Source organism: Camelina sativa, chromosome 2 (genome assembly GCF_000633955.1).
Source record: "Camelina sativa cultivar DH55 chromosome 2, Cs, whole genome shotgun sequence".
Classification (NCBI taxonomy): domain Eukaryota; kingdom Viridiplantae; phylum Streptophyta; class Magnoliopsida; order Brassicales; family Brassicaceae; genus Camelina; species Camelina sativa.
This window is the reverse complement of record NC_025686.1, coordinates 1,878,926-1,892,774: the sequence shown is the minus strand read 5'-3', so window position 1 is coordinate 1,892,774 and position 13,849 is coordinate 1,878,926. Positions and strand designations below refer to the sequence as shown.

General features: G+C 36.8%; 3 protein-coding genes across 6 annotated transcripts in view; 2 read left to right on the top strand and 1 right to left on the bottom strand.

The window, feature by feature from the left end:
* The window catches only part of LOC104714535 (pentatricopeptide repeat-containing protein At4g02750-like), a 2,674-nt gene extending 2,230 nt beyond the window's left edge, over positions 1-444 (top strand). Inside the window, exon 2 of the mRNA XM_010431939.1 lies at positions 20-444. Within this exon, the coding sequence (XP_010430241.1) occupies positions 20-433 (414 nt within the window). The 3' untranslated portion in view covers positions 434-444. The remainder of the gene's footprint in view (positions 1-19) is intronic.
* Positions 476-1,285, bottom strand: LOC104714544. Of its 3 annotated transcripts, none has more exons than XM_010431964.2 (2): positions 902-1,285; positions 476-563 (listed from the first exon to the last, which is right to left on the bottom strand). In XM_010431964.2, the coding sequence occupies exon 1, from the start codon at positions 1,264-1,266 to the stop codon at positions 925-927; it is 342 nt and encodes a 113-aa protein (XP_010430266.1). In that variant the 5' UTR covers positions 1,267-1,285; the 3' UTR covers positions 476-563; positions 902-924. The 3 variants fall into 3 exon arrangements, with proteins under 3 accessions (XP_010430266.1, XP_010430252.1, XP_010430258.1); XM_010431950.2 differs by having other exon boundaries at positions 519-633; XM_010431956.1 differs by lacking the exon at positions 476-563 and adding an exon at positions 622-640.
* Positions 9,219-13,849, top strand: part of LOC104714483 (F-box protein SKIP17) — a 10,385-nt gene continuing 5,754 nt past the window's right edge. The window contains exons 1-12 of one of the 2 annotated variants that reach the window (XM_010431874.2): positions 9,219-9,581; positions 9,751-9,926; positions 10,078-10,185; positions 10,619-10,729; positions 10,875-10,963; positions 11,037-11,158; positions 11,266-11,330; positions 11,423-11,495; positions 11,575-11,637; positions 11,719-11,780; positions 11,879-11,947; positions 12,050-13,487. In XM_010431874.2, the coding sequence (XP_010430176.1) occupies positions 9,258-9,581; positions 9,751-9,926; positions 10,078-10,185; positions 10,619-10,729; positions 10,875-10,963; positions 11,037-11,158; positions 11,266-11,330; positions 11,423-11,495; positions 11,575-11,637; positions 11,719-11,780; positions 11,879-11,947; positions 12,050-12,221 (1,434 nt within the window). In that variant the 5' untranslated portion in view covers positions 9,219-9,257 and the 3' untranslated portion in view covers positions 12,222-13,487. Of the gene's footprint in view, positions 9,582-9,750; positions 9,927-10,077; positions 10,186-10,618; positions 10,730-10,874; positions 10,964-11,036; positions 11,159-11,265; positions 11,331-11,422; positions 11,496-11,574; positions 11,638-11,718; positions 11,781-11,878; positions 11,948-12,049; positions 13,488-13,849 lie in introns of those variants that run through there. The other variant, XM_010431881.2, reaches the window with a different exon arrangement.

Sequence of the window (13,849 nt, the reverse complement as noted above, 5' to 3'; positions counted from 1 at the left end):
GCGGGATAAAGGGGTGAAGAAAGTGCCAGGGTACAGTTGGATTGAGATTCAGAACAAAACTCATACTTTCTCGGTTGGGGATGAGTTTCATCCTGAGAAAGAGGAGATCTATGTGTTTTTGGAGGATCTGGAGTTGAGAATCAAGAAAGCAGGGTATGTTTCAAAAACGAGTGTGGTTCTTCATGATGTGGAAGAAGAAGAGAAGGAGCGTATGGTTCGGTACCATAGCGAGAGACTGGCTGTAACGTATGGATTAATGCATGTGCCTTCAGGGAGACCGATCCGTGTGATAAAGAATCTGCGCGTGTGTGAGGATTGTCACAATGCCATCAAGTATATGGCTAAAATCACAGGGAGATTGATTATTTTGAGGGATAATAACAGATTTCACCATTTTAAGGATGGTTCGTGCTCTTGTGGAGACTACTGGTGAAGTGAAGTGAAGATGATTTCATTTCATCTTGATTCAATATAACTATTGACTAATTAGAAAAGGAAATGGATCCTGTCCTGTCTTCGTTTGGCAAAAGTTGAAGGAAGTGTTGTCAATTGATGTATCCTGCCTGATTTCACCATTGATGTAAGCAAATCGGGTAACCTTTTCCTTAACTTAGTAGTACATGAATGATGAATCTGTCACCTTACATGTTACAAATCAGTGTAACTGATTGATTATATAAGAGGTCGCGACACATGTGTTTATATATTTAAAAATCAATTTTATCAGTCCATTGTTACTTTGCGAAATAATCATTACATCTATTATCATTTCCAACTCAAATTTGCATTGACACAAAAGTATTACATTTTCTTCCCATAATTATTATCATTGTTTAACAAAATTCACATAATGATTATTCATTCAAACATAAAAGAAAAAAAAAACAACAATCTTTCTTACATCTCGACTAGCCACGATGATAGTTAATGCTCATCATCTTCTTCATCACATAATGTATCCAAAATATCCTGAGCGGACGAAGAGTCCGACCCGATGAGCCGGTCTAGCTTCTCATCACTCCAGCAACTTGTCGGTTGTGACTTACGGCGACCTTTAGATTTGTGGCCAGTCTTGATAGCCGGCGACACGTGGCAATTACTGTACTTGGACCGCTCACTTACTCCGATGATGTTTGACTGGCTGGTAGTAGATGATGACACTTTGACTCCATTAGCTGGTGGTGGGTTTGTGGGTCGCTGATTAAAGCCCCGCGGATGAATCATTCCCGTCCTTACGACGCCTTGCTGACGACCTTCATTCTTCATGTTTGCTTGTTGTTTTGACTTGAGACTTGATGAATTGAAGAACTTACAATGTCTTGCATATATATATATATGATTTGAGGAGCATACTAAAATATGTTTGGGCATCAAGAAAATGAGAATAGTCAAACATGCTTGTCCACCAAGATAAATTCATATTTTATCTTCTTTGCCTTCACTTTTTGCTTTTGTCGGCACTCAAAAAAGTCTGTTCTAAAAAACATGATCGTTTGCTCTTCGTAATTTAGTCGACTTTTTAAGGATTTATATATGTAAACTGTTTTATATAGGTTAAAAAGGTGAGAAGTGTTATTAAATTCTAAATCCTAAATACTATTGGTAGTCTCTTCTAGTGTTTTATAAAAACTTTTCAGAAAATATTAGAGATTACCAATATATTCATTTTATGTGGATCTAATCTAGCCCTTAGAGACACTTCTTTTTTTTTTTTTTTCACACAAAATATTGGTAGTCTAATGAATATCAAACTTGAGAAAGAGCAATGCATGCGGTCTTGTATAATTGTTTTAGATCATTTTTATACATTAGATACATATGGATGTTTAAGTAAATTTTAAAAATACAAAAATAAAATTAAAAAATTGTTATTCGAACATGTAATTCAGATACGTTTGATCTAATTGCTAACTCGTATTCTTATTTGCTAAAATTGGTAATTTTTGTTATATTTATCTGGAATGTTGGATTAATTTGGATCCATTAATTATAGATACAAATACAATACGATGATCTAAAATGTTCCGAAATACACATGTGATTTTGTCTTTCAGTTTCTTTTTATACATACTTGAAATGATTAATATTGTTAATTTCACATTTCGAGTGAAATTTTTTTGGTAATTTTTTAAATGTATAACATAAAAGTCATAAATAATGACTAAGATGAATTAACAAAATTAGTTAAATAAAATATTTGTTATATGTATAAAAATAAAAAATCGATTCAATAACAATAAGAGAATAATATTAAAGATATATAAATTTAGGTTTACTGAATCATACTCAAATAATCAATTTTAAAAGATATTCACATAGAATATAATTTGAATTATTATTCTATCAAAATTTATAAAAAATAATAAGACAATCAGGGAGAAAGAGCTCATAGTTGCAACTACAACCAACCAAATTGACTAAAAAGATAAATCTATGAAAAATTAGAAATCACCATTAATTACCTAAATTAATACTTGAAAGAGATGATCAATACAATTAGATGGAAAATGACATCAAACAAAAGTTAGATGAATGAATCAATAAATAAAACAATCTAAAATTTTTAACCAAAATGAGTGAATTAATGTTGATTAATAAATTGAAAGAAAATAATACTCAGAATCTTTAAATTTGGAGGTATTAAACAATAGTCAAATAACAAAAACTCTTTTCAAGGTCTATAAAAAATAATATATATATATATATATATAAACAAAGAGGAGTGAAACAAAAATGTATGAAAACTAACAAATGTGAATATAGAAAACTAGGAGTACGACGAAGAAACACAATTGTTAGATCAAAATATTGCAACTTTTAAGATCATTAACAAAACTAAACAGTTAGATGAGATAATAAAAATAATCTCATCCGTTATATTTAAATTGACCCCTAAAAGTAAGTTTGCTATAATATATAAACATATAAACCTATGATTTTATTTACTAACTTGTAAGTTTAAAAAATACTTAGAAAACAATAAATTTGAAACTTGTTTTTGTATTCTATAAAAGTTTATATATAATAAACAAAGAGGTGTAAAATATAAAGGTGTAAAACATAGAGGGATGAAAGAAATGTGAAAAAATTAATAGGTGCGATTTTTGAAGATGGGGTTACGACGAAAAGATGCAAAAATATGAAAATAAAGACGTGTGAAACAAAAAGGTGTGAAACAAAAATATGCAAAAACTAACAAGTGCAAACATTGAACTCAAGGGGTATGACGAAGAAACACAATTGTTGGATCAAAACACTGCAACTTTATATAAACAAAGAGGTGTAAAACAAAAGGGTGTGAAAACTAACGGGTGCCAACATAGAAAGCTGGAGGTGCAACGAAGAAACACAATTGTTGGACCGAAACTTTGCAACTTTTGAAATCATGAACAAAGGATGAGATCATTAATCATACTCAAAGGACAAAAACTCTTTTCAAAGTCCATAAAAATTTGTATATATATATAAACAAAGAGGTGTGAAACAAAAATGTGTGAAACAAAAAGGTGCAAAAACTAACAAGTGCAACCATTGAAAGCTAAGGGTACAACGAAGAAACACAATTGTCGGATCAAAACATTGCAACTTTATATAAACGAAGAGGTGCAAAATAAAAGGGTGTGAAAACTAACAGGTGCCAACATGGAAAGCTGGGGGTGCAACGAAGAAACACAATTGTTGGACCAAAACTTTGCAACTTTGAGATCATTAACAAAGGGTGAGATCATTAGTAATACTAAAAGAAAAAAACTCTTTTCAAAGTCCATAAAAATCTGTATATATATAAAAACAAAGAGTATGAAAACAAAGAAGTGTGAAACAAAAAAGTGTGAAAACTAACAAGTGTAACCATTGAAAGCTAGGGGTACAACGAAGAAACACAATTTTTGGATCAAAAAATTGCAACTTTATATAAACAAAGAGGTGTAAAACAAAAGGGTGTGAAAACTAACGGGTGCCAACATGGAAAGCTGGGGGTGCAAAGAAGAAACAAAATTGTTGGAGCAAAACTTTGCAACTTTATATAAACAAAGAGGTGTAAAACAAAAAGGTGTGAAAACTAACGGATGCCAACATGGAAAGCTGGGGGTGCAACGAAGAAACACAATTGTTGGACCAAAACTTTGCAACTTTGAGATCATTAACAAAGGGTGAGATCATTAATAATACTCAAAGAACAAAAACTCTTTTCAAAGTCCATAAAAATTTATATATATATAAAAACAAAGAGTGTGAAAACAAAGAGGTGTGAAACAAAAAAGTGCGAAAACTAACAAGTGCAACCATTGAAAGCTAGGGGTATAATGAAGAAACACAATTGTTGGATCAAAACATTGCAACTTTATATAAAAAAAAAGAGGTGCAAAACAAAAAGGTGTGAAAACTAACGGGTGCCAACATGGAAAGCTGGGGGTGCAACGAAGAAACACAATTGTTGGGCCAAAACTTTGCAACTTTGAGATCATTAACAAAGGGTGAGATCATTAATAATACTCAGAGAACAAAAACTCTTTTGAAAGTCTATAAAAATTTGTAATCTGTAAATATATAAAAACAAAGAGTATGAAAACAAAGAGGTGTGAAACAAAAAGGTGTGAAAACTAACAAGTGAAACCATTGAAAGCTAGTGGTAAGACGAAGAAACACAATTGTTGGATCAAAACATTGCAAAACAAAGAGTGTGAAAACAAAGAGGTTTGAAACAAAAATGTGCGAAAACTAACAAGTGCAACCATTGAAAGCTAGGGGTACAACAAAGAAACACAATTGTTAGATCAAAACATTGCAACTTTATATAAACAAAGAGGTGTAAAACAAAAGGGTGGGAAAACTAACGGGTGCCAACATGGAAAGCTGGGGGTGCAACGAAGAAACACAATTGTTGGACCAAAACTTTGCAACTTTGAGATCATTAACAAATGGTGAGATCATTAATAATACTCAAAGAACAAAAACTCTTTTCAAAGTCTATAAAAATATGTAATCTGTAAATATATAAAAACAAAGAGTGTGAAAACAAAGAGCTGTGAAACAAAAAGGTGTGAAAACTAACAAGTGAAACCATTGAAAGCTAGGAGTACGACGAAGAAACACAATTGTTGGACCAAAACATTGCAATTTTTGAAATCATTAACAAAGGGTTTAATAGGTGCAATTTTTAAAAGATGGGGGTACGACGAAGAAACACAATTGTTGGACCAAAACATTGCAATTTTTGAAATCATTAACAAAGGGTTTAATAGGTGCAATTTTTAAAAGATGGGGGTACGACGAAGAAACACGATTATTGGAAGAAAAAAAACTTGCAACTATTGGGATCATTAATAATTTTAAACCGTTAGATGAGGAAATAGAAACAATCTCATCTGTTTGATTAAAGTTGACCTTATTTAGTACTCATAAAATAATTTTTCGAAACTTGTTTATGTAGTCAAGACAAGTTTATATATAATAAACAAAGAGGTGTAAGACATAGATGTGTGAAATGTAAAAGTGTAAAAATTAATATATGTGAAACATGGAGGTACAACAAAGAGGTGTAACATATAGAGGTGTGAAATAAAAATGTGTAAAAATTAATGGATGTGATTTTTGAAACCAGGAGGTACAACAAAGAGATGCAAAATTTAAGAGGTGTGATTTTTGAAAGATGGGGGTGCGACGAAAAGACACGATTAATAATTTTAAACCGTTAGATTAAAAATGGAATTAATCTCATCCGTTGGATTAAAAGTTGACACAAAAAAGTGGGTTTGCTATTATATATAGATGACAAAATCATAAATAAACACAAAAAAATATCCATTATGAAATGAATCACAATTTTATTAATTTTAAAAGAAATGAAAAAGAAAATAGTAAAAGTTTAAAAAAAAAAATAAAAAAACTCTCTCCTCTCTCAAAAACCCTAGCTCTTCAAACCCGCGCCGCCTGAAGTTCGATAGCCTCTCCGCCGTCCGGGACTTCGCCGGCGGTGTGAGAGGGCGCTGCTTTTTCTGTTTTTTCTTCTTTTCCTTCCAGTTGTAGTAGTGGGGATCTCAATCTCTACCTCTCTGGTCAGCTTGAGGAGATGTCATTTGTCGGTGGCTGCGTCGTGAGGATGCGGCGGTTGGCAAGACGAAGTGAGATCTCGGCTCGCTTTCCTCTCCGGGAGAATGGTGGTGTTTTGAAGCAACTCTGGGCAACCTTCTCTGCAGTTTCAAGGTTCAGATCTAGGCTTTAGGCCGCGTCCCCTTGCTTCTCTCACCTTCTGCCGGAGGACCTAGCTGACCGGAGCTTTAATGGTGGAGTCGGGGTTTTGTTTTACCGATTGTTTGGTGATGTTTCCTTGGCCGTCGGTGCCTGAGATTTGAGGTCTTCCTCAAAGCCGGTGTTTCTCGAGAGCTTCGTCAACCCTCTGGATTCAGTCCGGCCAAGAAGCGGGGCAACAAGGCAAACGATGTGGTCAATCCAAAAATGCACCGTGAGGTGAAGCTATGCTAATATGTGCTCCAATTCTTATATTTAGGTGTNATGCAAAATTTAAGAGGTGTGATTTTTGAAAGATGGGGGTGCGACGAAAAGACACGATTAATAATTTTAAACCGTTAGATTAAAAATGGAATTAATCTCATCCGTTGGATTAAAAGTTGACACAAAAAAGTGGGTTTGCTATTATATATAGATGACAAAATCATAAATAAACACAAAAAAATATCCATTATGAAATGAATCACAATTTTATTAATTTTAAAAGAAATGAAAAAGAAAATAGTAAAAGTTTAAAAAAAAAAATAAAAAAACTCTCTCCTCTCTCAAAAACCCTAGCTCTTCAAACCCGCGCCGCCTGAAGTTCGATAGCCTCTCCGCCGTCCGGGACTTCGCCGGCGGTGTGAGAGGGCGCTGCTTTTTCTGTTTTTTCTTCTTTTCCTTCCAGTTGTAGTAGTGGGGATCTCAATCTCTACCTCTCTGGTCAGCTTGAGGAGATGTCATTTGTCGGTGGCTGCGTCGTGAGGATGCGGCGGTTGGCAAGACGAAGTGAGATCTCGGCTCGCTTTCCTCTCCGGGAGAATGGTGGTGTTTTGAAGCAACTCTGGGCAACCTTCTCTGCAGTTTCAAGGTTCAGATCTAGGCTTTAGGCCGCGTCCCCTTGCTTCTCTCACCTTCTGCCGGAGGACCTAGCTGACCGGAGCTTTAATGGTGGAGTCGGGGTTTTGTTTTACCGATTGTTTGGTGATGTTTCCTTGGCCGTCGGTGCCTGAGATTTGAGGTCTTCCTCAAAGCCGGTGTTTCTCGGGAGCTTCGTCAACCCTCTGGATTCAGTCCGGCCAAGAAGCGGGGCAACAAGGCAAACGATGTGGTCAATCCAAAAATGCACCGGGAGGTGAAGCTATGCTAATATGTGCTCCAATTCTTATATTTAGGTGTTTAGCATTCTGGTTGTGTTATGGTTAGTTCGGAGGAGCCTCTGTTCTTGCTAGTTTTGCTTCGCATCTCTTGGTCGGGTCAGTCGGACATTATGTTCGGTTTTGGCTTAGGACCGGAACAATGAAAGCCTGAGAAACCAAGTTCTTCTGATATTGTGCCTCTAGGTGTTGATGCTATTGGGACAAGCTCTACTTGCAGATCATAAGGTTCTAATAGCTTGGGTTTTATCTGTTCTTCAGTATAGGATTTGGACTTTTTCTGTGTTGGTAGTTGTTTTCGTGTCATAGGGTTTATTTAGGGGGTTTAAGAGATGATTTCACATCGAGTCGTGGTGTGTTATTTATCTCGTTGTGGTTAAAAAATGCAATGATTCTCGGTTAGGTAGCGTTAGATCCGCTAGTGTTCCAGGGTTGTACTTGATCAATCATTGCATTTGTTTTGGTCCAAGTCTATAGAGGTGAATGTAATGTACCTTTAATTTGGTTGTATCATTTTTTTTTTTTTTGGCTCAACATCAACTATTCATTAACCAAATGATACAACCAAATCAAAGGCACATTACATTCGCTCCAATAGACTTGGACCACAATACAAATGCAATGGTTGATCAAGTACAACCCTGGAACACCAGATGGAACCAACGCTACCTAATCGATGACCATTGCATTTTTTAACCACAATGAGATAGATAACACTCTACAACTCAGAGTGAAATCATCTCTTAAACCACCTAAATTCACCCTATGATACGAAAACAACTACTAACACCGAGAAGACCAAAATCTATACTAAAATCAAAGCAATTCTAAGCTATTAGAACTTTATGATCGGCGTGTAGGACTTGTCCAAATAGCATCAACACCAATAGGCGCTGTATAGAAAAACTTGGTTTCTCCGGCTTTCATTGTTCCGATCCTAAGCCAAAAACGGACCATACATCCGACTGACCTGGCCAAGAAACGCAAAACAAGACCCGCATGAACCGATGCTTCTCCGGACAACCACTCAATGACCAGAATGCTAACTACCTAAAAATAAGAGTTTCAAACACAGATTAGCATAACTTCATCTCTCGATGCAAATCCGGATTAGTCATCATAGCATTTGCATTGTTGTTTCACTTCGAGACCGGATTGAAACCAACGAAGTTGAGGAAGGTTCACATGAACGCTAGCTTTGAGGATAACCTCAAATCTCGGCCGCCAACACCCACATGTTCCTCCTCAACAACCGGTAAAACTTGAAAGCTCAACTCCACCGATAACCTCCGGTCAGCTATGATCTCCGGTAAGGGGGTAGGAGAAGCAGGAGGGCGTGACACAAGAGCCCAGATCCGACGCCCTGAGTCTTCAAAGAAGGCCGTTCGGATCAGCTTCGATTCTCCAGTCTCCCGGAGATGAGGACAAGCCGAGATCTCTCCATATCGTCCGCCACCACACCATAAGGACGCAGCAGAGGAACGGTTCCTAGCACTACCGGAGAGGAAGAGATCGAGATCTTTCACCCTACTACTACAAAGGAAAAGAAAGAGGAGAAAAACAGAGCCCTCTCACACCGCCGACGAAAGCCTTGGGCGGCGGAGAGGCAAACGAAAACCAGCGGCGGCGGCTAGGGTTTGGGGAAAGACTCGGGAGAGAGAAAAATGCTTTTTTTTTTTTTTTTTGGTTTTTTGTTGTATATTTGGTTGTATCAGTTTGGATAATGAAAAGTTGATCTTGAGAAAAAAAACAATAAAAAAAAAATGAAAAAGAAAAAAGAAACACATTAGTATTAAACTATTAATTAATGTGTACTTAGGCAAAACGATAGAGAAGAAGAAGACTCTTTCAACAACGTTCTGTTCCACTTCCATGGATTCACCAAATCCTCCCACTCAAATCCCTAACTCGGTCCGTCCTGTTCCTGGCTCCAATCAGAGCTACGCCGATTCGATTATCTCATCGCTCCTCTCGTTTCCCGATTCCTCTTCGACCTCCATTAGCTCCTCCTTCGATCGAGTCCTCGACAAATCTCTCGCCTCCGCTTCCGCTGATGAATCCGTTCAGGATCGTCTCTGCGATCGTACTCTCGAACTCGCCTCTCTTCTCCTCGATTCCACTAAACGATGCTTCCGGAAACGAGCTTCTGTTCACAATTCCAATTCCTGGTTCCTACCCCCAGAACTCACCATCAAGGTATAAAAACAAACAAATCCGAAACTTTATGGAAAAAATTGTGCTCTCTCTCTTTGTGCCTGTGTTATTGGAATGTAGAGGCGATGTTTTAGGTTTTGGTTCATCTAAGCAATTTAGGATATATGTTGTTGGTTTCTCATTTATGTGTTTAAAAATGGGATTTATTCAGGTGTTTTCGATGCTTGATACAAAGTCTCTGATGCAAGCATCTGTGTGCTGCACCATGTTCAACAAATGTGCCATTGACCGTGTATGTTACACCCACATCGACCTGACAACGTCTGCTAGATATGCTGATAAAGGAATTGTGTCTACTGTGATCAATCGAGCTGGAAAAGAACTCAGGTTTTCAATTTTTGTGTCTTTAAAACAATCAAAACAATGTGCTTTACATTCTCTTCTTGTTGCTAGTTATAAAAACCTACTGAGTCCAATGAGATGAAAGAACAATCTGCTTATATGTAAACATTTCTCAGGGTTTTGTTTGTTAATGCAGATCCCTCAAAATTGGTCGTGTTGTTCGGGCAGCTGGATCTGATTCTGCCACGCCTTTGCTTAGCGGATCATGTCTATCTACACTAGCCTATAATCATGGTTTTCTTGGGTAATGACTTTGATTAGTTTGAAATTTCAATATCAAACTTGTTATAGTTACCTGCTTTAGCCTAGTGGAGTTAAGGTTGTGAATCGAACATGTAGAAATAAGTTTATAGTTTTTATAGATAGGAAAGAACCAGAACAGGAAAAACATCCGAAGACAGTATTATCATACCCACTTAATTTTTAAAACTCATTTGTTTATGGCTATTGCCGTAGGTTGAAAAACCTCGAAAGCCTGAGATCAATCTAGAGAAAATCCTATTCTTTATATCTTTAAATCTTGTCCTTCGATTGTGCATTTGAAAATGATTCAGAAACTCAATCACCACTAACGTACAGAGAAAATCGTTTCACTGGTTTGTATTCTGAGAGAATGTTGTTCTCTATCATGTGTACTTATTCTTCTAACTTGGTATTTTCTTTCTTCATTCAAATAGGAGTCGCTTAAGAAGCCTTCGGCTTTACAATCTCAGACCGATAAAATACAGGTCCTTATGCGATGCGTTGTCAGTTTGTCCAAATATCACTGATCTGAGGATTGTTGGATTGTAAGTTGTAGCTTGTTTATTTTGAATTTCAGCAATTTTTCCATTTCTATTTTTTCTTCCCCATGTCATATTGTCATCTTCTAGTTCTGCTGATTCCGTAGACAACATTTTCTCATGTTTTATTATTACGTGTTTTATGTGACAGGTATAACATTACCGAGGAGCTATTTAACTCGCTGACAATAAAATGCCGCTTAATAGAACACCTGTTCTTAGAGACCTATGGTTATCCACGTAAATCTTTTCCACTGTGAAGCTTTCCTTTTGTTACTTCCAAGTTTGCTCAAGCTCACCTATTGTGTGACAGGTGCGTTAGAGACTAAAACAGGATCATCATTGATAGACTTTGTGGCCAACTGCCCCAACTTAACTTCTCTAACTCTCATACGTTTTGGACTAACCGATGAATGGGCCCGAAATCTTGTTGAGGTATGAATCCATTTTTCTATTTTTTCTGGTGCGTCTTCTCTCTTCATTTGGTATCACCTTATCTATGATTTTACAAAACCTAAAAAAAATTTGGATGTGATCTGCAGAGTTCTCGTAAACTGAAGTACCTGAATTTGTCCAGATCACCTACAATCAAAGGTCGTTTTTTGAGGTACAAAAATATCAAAAATGTTAAGAGCAAAAATTCCGCTTTAGGACTTTTTATTAGCAAAATCTCACATAGCAAGAAAATATTGTTGGTAGGGAGTTAGGAATTAGCTGCAAAGATCCTCCACTCAAGACTCTAATATTGCGTAACTGTCCTAAACTACAGGAGGTAAACTACATGAACAAGTTTTTGGTTGTTTCATCAGTATTGGTCTGACACTCACTGATGACTGATCTTGATATTTCAGAAAGAGGTGTTGGAATTCTGTAACTCGATACTCGCAGGGAACTTCAAATCCATTCGGCACATTGTAAGTTCTTATGGAATTATGCCAAATTCTGTAAATGACTCTTAATCGGCTTCTTTTTCTTGGTTTATTTACTCTTAATAGGATGTTTCAAGTAACCGCGGCTTAGTTTCTTCAGTCAGGGGCAAGAGATGTAACAAACCAAAGTAACCGATTGATCTTTCATTTCTATTTTTTTGTTTAGATAGTTAAAAGTTTACGAGTTAGAAACGTACTAATGAGTTGCTTATTCCATAACTTGTAGTTTTCCACTGGAGAGGCTGAAAGAAGAAAAATCAGATGTCACATTTGTGGCAGAATTTCCAATGACAAGGTTTTTCATCGATTACTATGAAACATGCTTTAAAGATAATCATGTGATTAAAGCCTAAAAGTAACTGAAATCAAAATGGGGTTTGTGTCTGTAAATTTTCAGTTCAAAAAAGCTCTACGATGACGAAGAGTTGAGGCTGATAGAGATGATGGAAGCTGACGACGATGAAGTGGATGACGATGATGATTCGGATGATGACTCGGAAGATGTATCGGATGAGGATGAGTCAGATGATGATGTCGGCATGGGCTTTCATGAAGAATATTTGTTATGATGATTGTTGTTAAATCGTCAGTTTTTATTATTGAGCTAGTTCCAACGGGAAGCTCTTCGTTTCTTTTTCCTCGATATTTATTTGAACTGTGCACACAAACATACGAAATTTATTAAACGAGTTAGAAAAATGTGACATTGTCGGTTAAATTATGATATGATTTTTTGATGATTAAAAATGTTGAGTTAAGAGTAAGAATGGTTGCTTGTAAAAGAAACAACACACAAGAATTGATCACCGAGTTCACGGATAACCGCTACGTCTCGGGGGAGAACTCTTGCTCCCAAGCTTCACTATATGAAAGAGAGATTACACACACCAACTACTTGTGAGGTTGGTCTTTGGTTTACAGATTTTGCACAAGAAGAACAAGGATCACCAATACAACAAGGAGGAAGAAGAAAGCTTGAAGAATAAGAAAAACTGTCTCGTTTCTCTCGTATCTCACTTTTTCTAGAAAGCTCCTTTTTGTATATCTTGTCTCACCTACCTCCACTTCTCATATCTTTGTAGATATTTTTAGTGTAGCATATGGATCACATTGTTCTTCTTCATGTCATTTTCGTAGGCCCATTAAAGCCCATAATGTGTGTGTTTAGTCAAACCCAATTAACAAATCTCCACCTTTTGACAAACACCACACACCAACGACATCGACATTTCCGAAACGGCAAAACCAATCTCTTCCCTTTGTCCTTTTGTGAAGCTTCTCAATGTCACCGGATCATTGCCTCCTCCGGCGAATTACTCCAGTGAACTCTCCCTTCTCCGGCTAACACCAATGTTCTCGCCGGCAATCAACTCCAGCTGCGTTTCTGCTCAATCATTCTCGGCGTTCTAGCTCCTCCTTGAATTTGAGACATCAACTTCATCTTCTTGAATGAAATAAACGCAGCTCCTTCGATGAGGCTTCTCTGGTGAATCTCATCATTGCTTCCTCTGCAACTCCCAGGTACATCCTAATCTCTATCTCTTATCTCTTCACTCTGATAGTTAGAGACTAGGATCTTTGGAGATTTGCAAAAAATTTTGAAACTTAAAAGTTTCAATTTTGAAACCATTTTAGATGATGAGCTCCACCTTGTCATCACCAGCAAAATTCATTGCTTCTCTCTTGAGATCATGTTCAACCTTTGGTAAGCAATCTTCTCACCAGCTCCCCTTTTTTTTTCTTCGTGACTCCACCTGAAACTAGAGTCCCTGTGGTCGCTGCTCCTGTTCACCGGATGTTGAGAAGCTCACAGCAAAGCTGGAACTTCTGACCAGGTACCGTCTTAGTTAGGAAATCTGCTGGGTTTGCTGTTGTGTGAATCTTGTGTAGAACAACATCACCTTGTGCCACTATATCCCTGATGAAATGGAATCTAGTGTCTATATGCTTTGTTCTTTCATGATAAACTGAATTCTTTGCTAGGGCTAGAGCACTTTGTGAATCACAATGAACATGAACACTGTCTTGCTTAAACCCCAATTCTGAACACATACCTTTCAACCAAAGGGCCTCTTTTACTGCTTCGCTCAGAGCCATGTACTCTGCCTCAGTGGTTGAAAGAGCCACAACTGATTGCAAACATGATTTCCATGAAACTGTATTTCCACCAACTTTAAATACATACCCTGTGACTGAC